Source organism: Phoxinus phoxinus (assembly GCF_949152265.1).
Source record: "Phoxinus phoxinus genome assembly, chromosome: 10".
Classification (NCBI taxonomy): Eukaryota; Metazoa; Chordata; class Actinopteri; order Cypriniformes; family Leuciscidae; genus Phoxinus; species Phoxinus phoxinus.
Genome location: NC_136885.1, coordinates 33,497,366 through 33,515,522, shown reverse-complemented (window position 1 = coordinate 33,515,522; position 18,157 = coordinate 33,497,366). Strand labels below are relative to the sequence as shown.

Genomic DNA, 18,157 nt, shown 5'->3' with positions numbered 1-18,157 from the left:
ATATAGTCAATTATATATATGAAATAAGTCAAAATAATATGTTTTTTATCTTTCTGATTTATATTGATTTATATATTATTTAATTAAATATTTATTTACTATAGTAATGAGTATGTATAAGTTAAAAAAGAGTGCTTAATTGTCATGAAAATGCCACATTGCAAAAAAATCTAAATAGTCTTGAAGCATCCACAGAATAAAACTATTTCAAATATAATTGTGACTTATCTCACAATTTTGACTTTTTTTCTCAGACTTAAAGCTACACTTTGTAAGTTGATTCTTAGCAAAAAACACTTTTTTCTTTCAAAATTATATGTGCTCATTAATGTATAATTACTTCAACTAATCAAGTATTCTCGTAAGCGTAGAATCTGCCATTTATAATGCATACGGGTGAGCTGCTCGAATGGCGGAAGCCATGTTGCGCCTCCATCTTGAAAATACATTAGCCAAAGAGGGACATTCCTGGAAATTCAAGCTTCGCCTTTCGCGTTTTTACACTCAGTGGCACCGTGACGAATGCGAGCGGGAGATTACTCGCGACTGCGGCAGATTTGAAATAATACGGCCACCGTAGGAGTTAAAACACCCTTGGAATGGGAGGGGCTAGAAAGTAATATTCAATTGGTAGTCATATACAACTTCACCGCTAGATGGGAGAAAATCCTACAGTGTAGCTTTAAAATATCGCAATTACGAGTTATAAAGTCAGAATTGCAAGATAAAAAGTCGCAATTACCTTTTTTATTTGTAAGTACTGTTTTTTTCTTTTGATTACGCAGTGAAATATGAGCCAGACGTGTTCTTGACAGGTTACATGAGATTTGCCGTGTTTGTTCCTGCTGATGGTTGTTGTAAGAGAGCCTGCTAGACCTCCACGCTGGGATGAAAGAGCTCAGCCAGATAAAAGCCCATTAATGGACGCGTTCTCGCTTTCATCTCATCTGGGAAATGGATGTACCACACTGGGGACTCATTATGTTTCCATTTGGTCAATATATATATATGTGTCTCTCTTTCTGTGCAAAAACAGCTTTTCAGGCAAGCCGAAATGCGGATGGTTTTGATGTGCCACGCAGGGACTTTGCGAGAGGCTCATGTAATTTTAAGATAGATGTATCACAGTGAGGAGCAATTTATCAAAGTGTCAGACATGGGAATGTGCTCTTCATTTGGTGGAAAGTACACTGAATGTTTCTGTAATGGGTTTATTTGCTTATCATTTAAGCTGTCCGAGCCATTTACATCGTGTTTTCTGAGATCTTAATAACGGCCTTTTGTCTCTGTGTATGAGACGCGATCTCATTAGTTTTTGTACATATTTGTATGTAAATTGTGGTTATAGCAGACCGTGATTCATACAGTGTCAACACATGGTCCTCGTGAGTCCTTTTCCAGCTGTCCATAGAATCCATGAATCATTTTATTAGTACATGTGGATTTCATGTGTCCAATTTATATGCAAATAAAAATGAGATCAGACTGTGATTAAATTCCATAGTGTTTGATGGTCATTTGGAAAGTTTTGAGTCTATGTGGAGACAGACAGACAGATATAGTATATGGATAAAGAAGATATATTGAATGTACCACGTTCAAATGTTTGGGGTCAGTATTTGTTTTAAAGAAATTAAAACTTTTATACAGCAATGAAGCATTAAATTGATCAAAAGTGACAGTAAAGACATTTATATTGTCACAAAACATTTCTGTTTCAAATAAATGCTGTTCTTTTGAACTTTATATTCAGTAAAGAGTCATAAAAAATCCATTACCGTTTCCACAAATTTCAACATTGATTATAATAAATGTTTCTTGAGCAGCAAATCATCATATTATACTGATTTCTGAAGGATCATGTGACACTGAAGACTGGAGTAATGTTGCTGAAAATACAGCGTTGATCACAGGATATAAATTACATTTTAAAATATATTCACATAGATACAGTTATTTAAAATTGTAATAATATTTCACAATATTACTATTAATTTTTTTAGATTCCAAGATGCAGCCTTGGTGAGCAGAAAAGTCTTCTTTCAAAAACATTTAGCATCCCCAAAGAGTGCGTGCGTGCGTGCGTGCGTGCGTGCGTGCGTGCGTGCGTGCGTGCGTGCGTGCGTGCGTGTGTGTGTGGTCCAGGTAAAACCTACATTATGAGGACAAAATCTCCAAAGATGGCAATATCCAAAATCCTTGTAATTGTGGCGACCTTGTTTGACCCCCATGAGGAAAACAGCTTATTAATCATGCTAAGTTTTTTTGTGTTGAAAATGTAAAAATGCAGAAAATATTCTGTGATGGGTAGTGTTAGTGTAAGGGGAGAGAATATGCTGTGTGTGTGTCAGACAGTGCTGGTAAATCTCTGAATATTCATCTAAATGAATTGAGGTCAGCGTGATAAACGGTCTTCACAGAACTGGCACTCTTCATGACACACATTGTAAAATGACTCCGCTGTTGAGGATGAACCCTAGGGTTTAGCACACGTGCTTCAACAAACTGAGCCTTCGTCAATTCCACATCATTACCTGTCATCTCTCTATCGTAGCTGTAAATGAGATGGCAAAGGTCCAAAAACAAGAAGGTCTGCATTGGTGAGCATGAACATTAGCTTTTAACTTTCAGGATTAGATAACAGCATTAGCTTCCCTGTTTGTGACCAGTAGAGCGTGACGCTAGTAATGCCAAGGCCTTCAGTTTGATTACCGGTAGGGTATAACACACACACACACACACACACACACACACACACACACACACACACACACACACACACACACACACACACACACACACACACACACACACACACACACACACACACACACACACACACACACACTTATATATATCATGTACTAGTAAAACTAATGAAACATTTGATTATATTATTTCTACTGAATACAAGCCTATTATTACTGCTTGCATCATCTACTGCATATATGATATACAATCTACTACATAGTATGTAAAATACATATTTTGTTATAATAAATACTACTTTAGTATGTGTTACAAGACAAAATGCAAATATGTTCTTATTTAAATGTTAGACCATTGTGCACGCAACATTTGCCTTAGTTAAAACAGATCTCTATGTATAAAGTCTCTCGTCATATTCGGATGCTAGTGTGACTGTTGTGAGTCAGTATGGAGTGTGTTGTGTGTGTTCATTCAGTCTGGCACAATGAAGGCAGAACATGTATGTTTGATTTTGCTGTGACAGCGATTCATGCATTTACACTGTTCTGGATCGTTGTCTGAGATGAAACTGTAAATCTCTCAGCAGCTTCGGAGCGGTTATCAGTGCCGTTACTCTCGGCGTTGATAAAGTGGACATGAAGTTCAAACGGTAGAAAACCTGCTGTGTGTTTTCCTCTTCTTTTCCCTGAACTCCCCGAGGAGAGACACTCGGCCAACAAAGCTGCAGGACGTGTCGAAACCAAAGCGTCAGTGAGCAGAAAGCCCACCAGCGCTCATCACTATCAGACGATCACAAAAGCTTTATGAAGCGCACATCCCGGCCCAGCTGCTCCTTCATGTCGAGCTTTAAAAAGTATCGCCATGTATCACAGTTGGAATTTCTTCCTGCTAATTCCCTATCATGTCGAAAGGCTTTTTATTGCGTTGTTGGAGGAGATCCCACATCAATTATTGGCTTCCTCCTCAAGGGAAGAAAGTGTTTTTCAGACCTTGCCTTGTGGAGGTTGCTGGTGCCAGGCGTCTCTCTTCCTGGCTCTGCTGAAGCACTCGATCCCCGGAGACACACGGATCCAGGACTGCAGATCTGCTGCTGGAGTTCAGAAGTACAGCACATCTTTGTAATGTTACTTAAAAGCTATTCAAAAACATTATAGGTTCCAGGTCTAATTTTAAGTTTAGATCTTAAAGTGGCCATGAAACGGAAGCTATGAAAGTCTTTTCTCCAATATTGTGACTTATATCAGAGTGAAATGGCTTCTGGAACAAGAGCAAGTAAAGGGGTGGGGCTTGATTTTGTCTGTGGGGTATTGATTGGAAGGTTGGAAAGTCGTGGCTCGCTATAGGTGGATCTCATGTGACAGGTTGCCCCGCCCACGTGCCAGTAAACACATCATCAGAGAAGAGATGATGGTGTGCATGGGTAACTCATTTATACTTGCAATATAATATATTTGAAAGAAGACTCTTCTGATCACCAAGGCTGCGTTTATTTGATCAGTAAATATTCTGAAATATTACAGGTGAAACTCGAAAAATGTTAATATTGTGCAAAAGTTAATTTATTTACATAATTCATCTTAAAACGTGAAGCTAATATATTATATAGACTCATTACATGCAAAGTGAGATATTTCAAGCCTTGTTATAATTTTGATGATTATGGCTCACAGCTTATGAAAACCCCAAATTCAAAATTAGAATATTGTGAAAAGGTTTTCATAAGCTGTAAGCCATAATCATCAAAATTATAACAAATAAAGGCTTGAAATATCTCACTTAGCATGTAATGAGTCTATATAATATATTAGTTTCACCTTTTAAGTTGAATTACTGAAATAAATGAACTTTTGCACGATATTCTAATTTTTTGAGTTTCTCCTGTATTACAAGTTAAAGCGGCTGTTTTCTTTGTGAATATATATTGAACTGTAATGTAATTCAATCCAGTCTTCAGTGTCACATGATCCTTCAGAAATCATTCTGATAGGCTGATTTGCTGCTCAAGAAACATGGCAGTTCATTTAAATGTGCGGTGGTCATGAGAAAACAATGAGTATTTGTGATTATTCCGTTATTTACTTGATAAAGCGCATAGGTAACGGTCCGTTTCTTTGACTGTCTGTCTGTGTTCATGAATTTCTGTATTTATTTGATTAATGTGATCCTGCAGGCCTGCCCGCATTACAGCTCAGCTAATTATGACAGCGTGTTGCTTCCAGCAGAAATAAATAGACCTTGTGGAACATGATTAAATTCTTTGTTGTTTTTTCCTTGTCATTCATAACATCCCCATATTTCATGTTTCCAGCCCTCGCTGCACTTCTGCGTGCTTCACTGCGCCAGAGGTGTTGTCGTCTAGTGCGCAAAGCCCACGTTCTTCTGCTTCATCTGCATTTTTGATCATTGATGATCAGTGAACATCTGCACTTGATGGCTTTAGACATGTTTGCATCGTAATATCCTCTTATTGCCAGTAACAACACACCAAATGTTTGTTAAAAGCACATTTAATGGGTGAGGTGTTTCACCGTACGTGTTTGCTCACATCTGTTTGTTTTGTGTTTTGCAGATGATGAAGTTTGCCTGGGACAACTATAAAAGTTACGCTTGGGGCAAGAATGAACTTCGACCCCTGACCAAGAATGGACACATTGGGAATATGTTTGGTGAGTGAGGTTATCATTTGACATACGCTGTGTGAGTTTTATTGTTCTCTTCAGTTTGCAGAAGGTCGTCTCTTAAGGAAACCAGTCTCGTCTCACAGGATTGAATATGATTGTTGCACCTGATGTCCAAACTGACGTGTCATTTGATTGATACTGAAACATTGCAGGTTCAGGCTTTGTAGTATGTTGTTTTTGTCCTTCATGGCTTTGTGGAAAGACCTATGCTGCCCTAAGACAGCGTTTTATGGCTTTTATAATTGGCATGTCATTTCAAATGGACTACATTCTCCTAGTATTTGTTTGCATGCACTAGTTAGTCATTACTTAAAGCAACATGCTGATGTCAAAGTCTGTTTGTATCAACTATGAGCGTCTTGTGCACTTGTGCTGGAAGACTTACTTATATGTGAGCGTTTCAAACTCACTTATGTGGTTTGCATTTCTGTTAGGTTGCTGTATAGACAATGAGGTTGAATAAATTTCAGATTTAATTGGCAACAACACAGAGGATATTGAATTAAAATTTGAGTTAAACTGTAATTTCAGTAGGCCATCATAAGTTTTGTGACAGTAGAATAGGGCTGTAAACGATTAATCGCGATTAATCAAATCCAAAATAAAAGTTTGTGTTTAAATAATATATGTGTGTGTATTGTGTATAATTATTTGGTATATATATATATATATAAATACACACACATGCATGTATATATTTGAGAAATATTTGCATTACTGCATATATATTTTTATATTTATATTATATTTATAATTTGGCCAGGACACTCCTGTAAAAGAGATTTTAATCTCAGTGAGGTTTTCTCCTGGCTAAATAAAGGTAAATAAATAAAAAAAAATGATTTATATTATATATAATTAATAGAACTATTTTATATATAAATAACACATTTTTCTTAAATATATACATGCATGTGTGTGTTTGTATATATACAAAATATTTATACACAATACACACACATGTATTATGTAAACACAAACTTTTATTTTGGATTCGATTAATCGTTTACAGCCCTACAGTAGAACTAATTTAGTGTTAAGATGAATTGTCAATATGCATATTTATTTAGTCTAAGCGAAACAATAAATTTGTTTTAATAAATTAGTATAAATTTATAATTATTAATAATAATGAATCACCTGAAAAATGTTTAATTTAAACAATATAAAAATACCAATTTTCTATGTAATATCAAACATTGATCATTAATATAATCGTAATGTTTTTGGAAAGTCTGTGTAATGTGGGTATGAACGTGTTTATGGGTAATTATAGTGAAAAATGAAATGCATTTCTTTGAATTTCATTTAATTTTAAGTTCTACTTTCATAAATTCGATTTAGTTTGCAAATTCTATTCAAATTTAAAAGACATTCTGAATTCAGTTGGTGCACAGCTCAATTATCTCAGACCATAGACTGTAAAAAAAAGATGGATGAAGCGTCTCCACCTCCTTCCACTGTAGAAAAATGAAGCCAAAATATCCCTGAAATGGTAATTGCCTATGACATCTTTCAGTGCCTGAGTCTGTGCAGTGATCCTGAGGTGGGCATGTGCAAGGTCCCGCCCATAGACTCAATCACAAGCACAGCTGTCAATCATGACGTTACACTCCATTTTATATAGCATTGAATGAAAACCAAACTTATTGGAAAAACACTTGAACATACGTCTACTTGAGAAGAACCGCTTAAAATGACAGAAACTGTCTTTGGAATAAAATTATTTGAAGTGTAATTGGATTTTTTAGTTTGGCTCGTGTCCCATTGGATTACATGGCGAAGGCGGGGTTTATGAGCTATACTGCAGACAGCCACCAGGGGGAGATTAAAAGGCTTTGGCTTCACTTTTCAGAAACAAACAGCCATGAATCCTCATCCTAGGTGACGGTTTCTATTACCATCTATTTATTTCCATAAAGGTATCCGCTCTATAACTCTCTTCATAAGAAATCAATCTGCTTTCAATGCAGAATTAGTAATATACTGGATGTCTCTCTAGTCAGAGACATGCATCAGTAGACCTGGTCATGTAGGACTGTAATAATGTCACGTATGCTGTTAAAATATCAGTACGCTTGACATTTCGAATGTTGCTTTTCTATAAGAAGTAAGGAACATGGATTTTTACCGTTTATAGACAATACGAAAGGTCAGTGTGGGAATGAGGTCAGTCCTGTCCGCTCGTCTGAAATCAAATCGAGCGAAAGCTTTTCTTATGTGCTCTGATGTCTCACGTAGCCACTCGCCAGTAATTTGACTGTCAGCATGATCTTGACCGAGACAGGAGTAAGACTGTCTGACTGACATCTAAAGTGACCAATCACAGTTGTTTCGCAGGGGCTGTGATGGAAAATACACTGTTTTTGGGAACTTACTAAAGCGCTGGATTGTTATGAATTGTTTAATGGTGTATTCTAAGAGAAAAGTGACATGCCTCAAACCTCCAGTACTTTATCACTTAATTGCTGTTTTTCATCACAGCAACCCAATTAGCCTTGGGAAACTATCTGTCTTTCCAATCGGATGATCCGATGCTGAGTGCAGGGTGCAAATTAGCCTTTTTGCCAAAAATTCCTTTAAGCTTGGGAAAAAGACGTCCTACTTTGTGCAATAACTAATCCGATAAGCCAGTGGGTGTGTGCGTTTCTTGCCGTGGACAGGTTTCCCGCCTTTTACAAGATCCATGATCGTTATGTGTCCCCGTGAAGCCGAGTATGAGATTGAACGCTGTGTCCTTTAGTTCAATCCCATGAGTAAATAGACTCGCGGGAAGATTGCATCTGCATTTAGCCAACTTGTGGAAAACATCCTGATATGCTGAAAGTCACTGGGATGTTAACTGTGAGCTCTGGGACGGAGGGACAAACATCTCATATCTCATATTCCCTTTAATGCCTTACCTCTTTTCTTTCTTTTTCCTTTTGGCTGCCTCCAAATTCAGTACTTGTTCTGAAGCCGTACGTTAGGGACATTTCATTTTCATTATTGTGAGGCAAACTAGAAAATATAGAGGAGAAAACATGAAATGAATAATTCAGAATAGATCCTCACACAAACAATTTTCATATATAATGTGGCTTTCTTCTGTTCTGCCTGCAGGTTTTCACAGGTGTTATTTACATGGGAGAAGAAGAAAAATATATATTATCAGTGGTGCTGGATAATGCAAACAGCTGTAGTATTATTGTTCCCTATACTTCAGGTTATTGGTGATGGATGATAAAATGGTTTGAAAACAAGTTATATTTATCATATGCAAATTATAGCTACAAAGTCCTTTACTTCGTTACTTGGAGTGTAACTTTATTGTATAACTTTATGGAGTATAACTTTATTTTACTTAATTCAGTTAGAACCCGGAACACCACATAGCAACACCCTAGTAACCTGCAGAACACTAGCAACCCCATATGTCAGACTAAAAAAAACACTTAGAATGTCTTAGCAACTGCATAGCAACACACTGGCAAGCAGTAGATCATGTAAACGCATATTACAGACTAAAAAAACATTCAGAATATCTTAGCAACACCCTAGGAACTGCATAGCAAAGCATTGGAAATCCCCAGAGCCGCCTGGCAACCGCATAGTATTTTACCGCATAGTATTTTTGCACTGTATTTTATTTTATTTTATTTTCTAAACTGTTTTAATTATTCTTATTTCTTTTGATTATTTTAATTTATTCTATGTAAAGCACTTTGAATTACCACTGTGTATAAAATGTGCTATATAAATAAACTTGCCTTGCCTTGCCTTGCATAGCAACACCCTGGCAACCTGCAGAACACTAGCAGCCCCATATGAAAGACTAAAAAACATTCAGAATGTCTTAGCAACTGCATAGCAACACTCTGGCAACCAGTAGAACACTAACAATTGCACATGACAGACTAAAAACCACTACGAATATCTTATCAACACCCTAGCAACTGCATAGCAATGTATTGGCAATCACCAGCACAGCCTGGCAACCCCAAATGACACACAAAAAAAAAACTCAGTGTCTTAGCAACTGCATAGCAAGACCCTAGCAACCAGCAGAACACTAACAAATGCATATAACATACTAAAAAACACTCAAAATATCTTAGCAACACCCTTGCAACTGCGTAGCAATGTCCTGGCAACTGCATAGCAACACCCTATCAACCACCAGAACACTAATTACATTTGATCTATTCAAATAGAAAACGTTTATTTTAAATTCTAATAATATTACTGTTTTTACAGTATTTTTGATCAAATAAATGCAGCTTTGGTGAGCACGAGACATATTTATAAAAAATAAAAATAATAATAAAAAATCGTACCAACCCTAAACTTTTGAATGGTAATGTAATGACCTTTCATGTTTACATCTCCATGTTTCTCATCATCATTACAGGAACTACTGTAATTATGATGAGAGTAAAATGTTAAGGTCATGTTACTTGCCATGTAAAAAAGACAAGTTTCCTGAAACCTGTCTTGTTTCATATTGAACAGAGTGTTTGCATAGAAGTCTTAAAGCTACAGCAGCAAAAATGGACCGCTTATATGTAAGGATCAGACAGAGGGTGGAAAATGGTCCTTAAAAATAAATTATGGTTATGTTTTAATTCTTGTTTTGGATCCCATAGGGCAGGGATAGGCAACTCCGGTCCTGGAGGGCCACTGTCCTGCAGAGTTTAGCTCCAGCCCTGATAACAACTCACCTGCCTGTATCTATCTAAGGCTACGTTTACACATGGATGGCTATTTTCATAAACGGACATTTCACCCCTCTCCGTTTTCAAAAATAACATTGTGCACACCTGTCAGTTTTCAGAAAAGTGATCAAACACGAACCCGTGTATATGCCGTCAAGAGCATGCCAAACCTGTAGGTGGCAGTGTCACTAGAAGCTCAAGCCCACCTTAGCCAATCAGAATCTTGATAATAGTCACATACTGTGTTGTCGGCTGCCTAAAACTCAGTTTTTCTCAGTTTACATGCAAACGAGCAAACAAAGATTTAGTTTTCAGAGACAAATTTTCCGTTTGCATGTAAACGAAGGGAAATGTCATGGAAAATAACCATGTACGTATAAACGGGGCCTAATCATGAAAACATTGATTGCCTTGTTCAGGTGTGTTTAATTAGGATTGTAGCTAAACTCTGCAGGACAGTGGCCCTCCAGGACCGGAGTTGCCTATCCCTGCCATAGCGGAAATTATGAAAAGGTGAATGTAAATGAAGGAATCAGTCAGAATGTCATCACAAATCTAAATAGCGACTTTTAATTTATGCCGAGAGTTCACTTTCCGTTTTGACATGTGATCCAATGAATATTTCATGTCGAAGGCATCAAAGTGCATTGAGTGCTGGGAAGGCCTGTCATGGTCTATGATGAAGCTGGTGGATGAATGTGACTGTCAGGCGGTTTTGTACCAGGCGGCGATGAGCGTCTGCTCGCCATCACTCATCACAAAGCAACAATGGCCATGAAAAGCTCCAGCATGATACGATGAAAGCTAATTCGTTGACTTGATTAATGATCAGAAAGCCTCCATCCCGTGCGAGTTGTAGATTGCTTGATTGAACGATCAAACTGTTTAATGAGTATTTCACTCACTTTGTAGATTCACTTTAAGCTTTATACGGACAGGACTAGTTTTCCCTGATGGAGGTCAGATCGTGTTGTGTTTCTCAGATGTACTTTGTGATTTTAATTCTGTGCAAATCGAATACGCCGGTCATTAGGAAAGACTGAGAGTTGAACTCTTAATTGCATGTGTATTGTTTTGCACTGTCTTGATTGCACTCTGTTATTTGGATGGCTCTGTGCGGCGTGACACTGGTGTTTGCACAGCGGGCGTTCAGAGAGGAGATGCTGTGAGAACTGAAGCACAGTAAGGAGATATCGACTGTCTCTGCATTGTGAATTTCAGAGCCTATGTGCGTTTATGAGTGTGTTTGTGTGTGTTGTGAGGCCAGTGGTTGTGTGGAGGCTCTTTTGAAAGTTAAATTTAAAATTTGTTTGCAGCAGAAGTTGCAGTAAAAATAAATCTATTCCACCAAGACCAAACATATCAACATTGTCGTATCCATTTCCATGAGTTGTCATAACAGAACTACCATTTGTAGAAGTCGTTAGCTGTAGTACAAGTAGTCTCTCATTAAACGGTTAGTTCCAATCCTTGATTCTGATTGGTCAATAGCTGTGTTTTATTCACAATAAAACACGCTTATGACCGCTTCACCCACGATCTCATTGATATTGTTCATTGAAGCTATAGTAGAGTATTGTGAGAGATCGAGTAAGCGAGTGTACCTGCATTTACAGTAGCATTTTCCTTCAGGTCAGTCCTATATTCATAATAAAAAAATCAGTTTGAATGTCCGCTGTGATATCTTGTCTTTTTAAAGGTGCTGTATGGAGTTTTCAGCGGCATCTAGCGGTGATGTTTCAGATTGCAACCAATACGTTTACAAGCCAGTGCTCGTGCACGTGCTTTCTTTTGTTTTTTATTATTATGTGGAGTTTGTGCTGGAGTCTGTGTTGTGCGAGTCGTTTCCTAGTATTAGCAGACTCCATGTCATAAAGTTGCAGTGTCGTCGCTGTTGAGTGCAAAGTCAGTAGACGAGGCGAGAGGCGAGACGCTCGGGAGCGCGCATGCATCTTTGTCTCCGTCTATTGGCGAAATAATGTATAACTTCTGTTGCTGTTTACGGTCAGGGAATATTTTTTTCCAGCGGAAGGAAGGCTTTTAGTGATTTTACTTCATGAAAGTTGCATAGATACATATTTTTCGGGTTTAATATATTGTGTGGTAACCGTTTTATAAAAGCAATAAGGTACTCGAGGCAAGTGCTGTATCGTGAATAAGTCACGACTGAAGGGCATTGTTAGGCACGATGCAAAGCAATAATTGCTTACATATACATATAGCCATGTCCGATTGCAGCTTATTGTGGTCCACTAAAGCCTAGTGCAAACTGATTATTTTCCAAAAAGTGGACATAGAGAGAGAACTAGAATACTTTAGTGAATAAGATTAAAAGCTTTAATCAAGCTGGACGACACTGAAAAATATACTTAAGTTGCTAGTGTCACAATTTTTGTAGTTTCCCACAGCCTCCCTGTTGTTTTTTACTTTCTAACTTCTTGTATATTGTCTGCGTTTTCATTTCCGTTGCCTCTCATCTCTCCTTTATTTTCACTATCAGGCGATTTTCATCTCTTGCGTATTACTTTCTCTCACTGTTATTTAGCAGCTCTCGTGGCGAGCATGCTGCTCTCATGCTGGTGCTCAGAGCTGCTGGCCATCACTGTTCATTACAGACAGAGCCAGAGGTCAGCGGGGTCATGGGATGCAGTAACTCAACTGTAATAGAGTGACGAGAAACTGACGGCACAGGACAGAGAGCAGCGCTCGAGGACATCAAACACAGGACTCTTAGAGAGACATTTGAAGATAAAGACCTTGAACAATAAATCACCCAGGTCTCCTTGCTTTTTAATAAAAGGGATTTCAGCACGGGCTTGTCATCGTTAAAATTCATTTGCATTTCCTGAAGGAGAGAGCAGCGCTTGCAACAAAAGAATAATGTCTTGGGCGTCTTTTGGTTCTGATGTTTTACTGCTGATAGCTATACAGTAGATGGTAAAATAGACCCAGGAAAGACAAGCCAATCACTATTTAGTATGCAAATAGACTCAAGCAGGAAGTTGAATCCAGAATGCAAAGTTTGAATGAAGCCTTTATGACATAAAGAAAACATTAAAACTGACCGGCCCCAAAAAGTTCCTGTTTGGACTAAAATAGGAAAATTCTTAAGTCTACGATTGGATCATTATGTTTCTAGCATGTTATAATAGTTATTTTAACCCTAATTGATGAAATGTGTAGCTTTTCCTTTCTTAAACAACCATGTAGGAATACACATCATGGTCATATTCCAGGATGACAATGTTAAGATTCATCAGGCTCAGTACAGGATCTTGACCAAAAATGTATGCAGCTGTTGATGGAAATAACATCATAACATGTATTTTCATCAAGAGGTTTCAAGTTTTTTCGTACAGACAACAAAGTTGTCAACGGATCTGTGAAAAAGACTAAAACACTGTATTGTGCATGCCAGGCCAGTAGTTGGCGATGTTGTCCCTTTGTAAAGAAACACATGCGCATTCTTCTAAAGAGCGGTGAATGTAAACAATCAAAATGGCGAAACAGACGTTTTGTCTGGACAGACGATGAGGTTAGTTTATTTCTACAAGTGACTCTGGAACATTGAGGCAAAATGTCAGGAAAAAATCAGTCAGATACTCACACGTATGCCTAGAATGAACTTGAATACGCAAGCGCATGACGTTACACACAGTCGATAATGGTATAGTTTTCAAAAACCCAAAATGCTGTTGTCGTGTAAATTAACAACCAAAACGCATAAGTTTTCAGTTTTTAGTTGAAAATGGAGTTGTGTAAACGGCCCCTAAATCACAACTATACCGATGCCAGATTTGTGAATAAATCACTCTTTTGATTCACTTCTTTATATATTCTACTGAATGTCAAGCAATTTTGCCAAAAGATCTAAAATTGTTATGCGTTCAGCGTTTTCTCATTGAAATAGTTAGTAAATAGTAATTGAAATACAGAAGGTGGTTGAAAATAAATTCTAAGTGGTTGCTAGGTGGTTTCTCATTGTCTTGAATGCAAGTCTCTGTGATATTTAGTACTTGTTGCCAGAGATTTGATCACATCACTGACCCCTGAGTAAGAGCAATAGTAATATTAATGCCGCCGTAATGATCTCGCAGTGCTTTTTGTTATGTCAGAATAGTGTCTCGATGTTTGTCTCCGCTTCTGTGATCAAGGTCATTGATTGCATTGGACTTGTAATCTATGTGTAGGTAGTCACAGGATAAATTCGGAGATGTGCTCTCAGTTAAATCCATGGATTCCTAACTTGTTTGTAACACCTAATCAATGACCGCGTCAATAGTGTGCTGTCAAAGCCCATGCGCTCCAGACGCGGTGAAGCCGCAGTAAATGTGCTAATGTAATTCAGTCTGTTCAGACGTTTCTCTGGGTGTGACTTTTGATTTGCATACTGCTGATTCAGATGCATTTAAAGTGCTCTTGTTTGAAAACGAAGGGAGGGGGGGGGGGGGGGGGTAATAGAAAATAGCTCGAGGTGGTACAGCTCCTCACCTTGGAAACAATCCTAACTCTTTGCTTTTGTAAATGTTGTTTATCACTCACATATTTCTTATTTGCGAGCCACTGGTTTTTCAGCTCCAGCCCAATGAGAAACAATAGTTTGGACTGGGAATGTTGCTTCTGTTCAGGCTTATAAATGGAGCGAATCGCTGCACCAGCCCAACACTTCCAGTCGGAAAGAACAAATGCGCTACATGCCAGTTGTATTGTACAAGTCTCTGACCCTGGACCGCCTCCAAATCCGCCCCACTCCCCCTGTGTCTGGGCTGGAGGCGCCGAGGCAGAGGAGCATTGTGGGATTTTTAATGAAGTCCAACTCGATCTATCATGTGTCCATGGCAACGTTTGCTTTCCTTCCCTCGCATTTCACCAAAACTGAGACAAACTAACAATCAAAGCTGACCTTCAAATAACCTCCAACATCTCGGCCTCTTTTGGCAACTGGATTAGTCGAGCGGTGGGAATGAACTAAACAGACCTGGCTCTCACAGCCAAACCCAGAGGAGATATTGCAGCAACCTATATTTATAAAAAAATATAGTTAAATAAATAGTCTTTATTTTCCTCCTGATGCTGTTCTGACCCTGCATTATTTTCTTTCTTCACTGAAACACAGAGGATTTGGAGGTTATTTTGAACAGCTTCTGTTTTCAATGGAAATTGGATTGTGATTTATGCTGCCAAGCTCCAAAAAAAGTCCAAAAACACCCTAAGTTGTGCATGTGACATGCAATTTTAAGTTGTTATTCAATGATAATCAGTTAAATGGTATCAACTCACATATGTGGCATGATCATTTGCAATGTGACACAGTTTGAAGAGCTGCATGTTCAATGGCACGTTTAAAGAAACAACAACCTTTGGTTGATTGATTTACATGTCAGTCAAATGGTCTCTTTCTGTGTACCTGTGGACCTGACCAGAGACTTGTAGAAATCACAACAGGCTTATCTCGTCGTGAACATCAGCTAACACTAACCTGATTTTATTTATTTTTAGATTGATTTCAGGTAATGAAAATGAAATTTATGATAATGTTTTGATAGACTTTCTTTGTAATTTGAAATATTTATTAAAATGCGAGCTTTGTTTTGGAGCTTTCAGTCCTTATCCAGTAGATGTATGACTATTGTAGGACTATTAATAGGAAATAGACGGCTGCTGAGGGGATTGACTTGCCTTAGTCAACATGACATCAACACTGGTGCCATTTTCTTTTTATTACATGTTATTAGTCTTATTCTGAAGTGAATTGGGTTGCAAATGCAACTTCATGATGATAAAGTTGCTGAGCAGTTTTAATGCTGATAAAAGTTTGTGTGACAGTAGAGTCACACTGCATGGTTCAAGTGACCCAATTCCGATTTTTTCCTCTCATGTGGCACAGATCGGATATGACCGGCGAACGTGTAAGCAGGAAAAAATAACATGATTCCGATATTCTCAGATCAGTTTCAGGCCTCACACACATATATGCATTTGCGTCTACCATGTAAGCAGACAGATCGGATATTCCCCAGTAAATGCGAGACGTACTTCATTAAATAGGGGACGTCAACTCACACTGTAAAAAAAACATTTGGTTTAACTTAAAAAAGCAAGTTACCCTGTTGCCTTACATTTTTTAGTTTGTTGTAATTAAAAATTTGAGTTAATACAATGAAAAAGAATGGTTTAATAAACAGAAACTCAAAATAGTATGTTATCTTCACACAATCGAAGTTGATTTGACAAAAGATAAAAAGTTGTGATAACAAATCATAAAAATATTTTTTTTACAGTGCAGATGGACACCTGCGATCACATGCCTTATTAATGGCGCGATGGAGGACGCGCTGTTTTACTTAATTTTCTGGGTCAGAACGTCTACATTGGGTCGTTTCGGCAGTGTATAGTATAAATGCAAATATCGGATACGGGTCACTTTTAAAAGATGATGTAAGCGGGTCGTCAAAAAAAATCGGATATAGTCAGCGAATCGGAATTGGGCATCAAGACCTGCAGTGTAAATGCAGCCAATGAGTTCTGTTCTTTCTCTTGTGTTCATTCATTGCATTGTGTTCATTGAGTTAATTGGATTAAAACCCTAACCCAACAAGCATGTAGAAAAATACGAGTGAGTGAGGTTAGGCAACGGTCATAATGCATTGTTTACTAGTTGCGTTCTGTCACGGATAATCGCAATAACAGATTAAAGAGGAATGCAGCCCCTTATTATGTTCACTTCTGTAATATCTAGGTCAATAATGTAAGCTGTCCATTAAAAACATGCGGCAGATATCAAACGCATCCAGCCTGTTATGAAACACGCTGCTTTGACAAGAACACCTCTTTTCTGGTCACAGGAACAGCCTGTGATGCCAGAGCCCTTCAATCTCACGCCTGTCTCCTGAAACTGTAGATGTTCTGTGGATGCTAATGGGCTGCGCTATCGTCAGCGTCTCTTTTCCAAGCTTGTGCTCTCTATTCTTCTCAGTCGTGTGTGTCCTTTACATCGCGTCTCCTCTCCAGAACGCTCCAGCGGTTCTGCTCTCGTCTCGTCAATGGAGACTCATTTAGGAAGTAACAGGTCACTGCATTTGACACACATTCTTGCTAAAAGCAGGGTTATTTTACTATTATTTGTATACTATTGAATAATATCATAGTGCTTACTTTTTTATGTTTTAGTAAAAAATAAAGTGCATCGCATGCAAAAACAATGTGGTTTAGATGATTAGAGAATTAGCTAATTTAATGTTCTCATGTAAGCAATATCTAATTTACACTATTTACATTCTGTTAGGTTACGATAACACAATTCTAGGTTAAATAATCACAATATTTAACTAAATTAAAGCATTTCAAAATGTACAGCATAACATAAATAACATAAAGGTTCTATATGGAACCCTAGGGCTCTTGACTCAATTGTAAAGAAGCCTTTATGCCCAAAAGGTTCTATAAGAGGAGAAAAGTCTTAAATGATAACATAGTACATGTTTAATGGGTTATTTATTTATTTTTCCAGTGACAAAGTATGTTTAGAAAACGGATAGTTCCAGTCCTTGATTCTGATTGGTTGAGCCGCGTTCAAAGCCGTTGTAAATTACTCAAACACACACCTGTGACCGCATTACATTAGTATTACTGCGCAACTGCTGTTTGTGATTCTTTGTTGCTGCATGTGTTGCCTAGAAATAATAAATATTAAAATTAATATTTTTATGGAGTAGGCTAACCGTTTTATAAAAGCAATAAGCCCCTTTTTACAGTGGAACAGCGAAGGTTTTTTTTACTCCGCTCCGTGCCTAACAACGCCCCTTATCTGTTCTACATCCACTGTAAAACACGGCTTCAAGAGGCTTATTGCTTTATTACGAGCTGTTTAATTCATAAAAGTTAATTAAAATAAAAACTAAATGAATTATAACTAAATACATAAATTGATCCAATAGGAACCCCTAAAATGTTCTATAGCCTATGAAGTGCCTGATGGAACCCTTTAAGGTTCTATATAGAATCTTTTTCTTCTATTGGCGGAATGTCGATCTTTTAAGTGTGTTCGCACAACAGGAATCGTTCTGATTTTAG

General features: G+C 37.8%; 1 protein-coding gene across 4 annotated transcripts in view; it reads left to right on the top strand.

Annotated features, from left to right (window-relative positions):
- Nucleotides 1-18,157, top strand: part of LOC307005479 (mannosyl-oligosaccharide 1,2-alpha-mannosidase IA) — a 219,284-nt gene that overhangs the window by 100,584 nt on the left and 100,543 nt on the right. For all 4 annotated transcript variants that reach the window (XM_079625698.1, XM_079625697.1, XM_079625696.1 and 1 more), the window contains exon 2: nt 5,279-5,375. In XM_079625698.1, the coding sequence (XP_079481824.1) occupies nt 5,279-5,375 (97 nt within the window). The remainder of the gene's footprint in view (nt 1-5,278; nt 5,376-18,157) is intronic.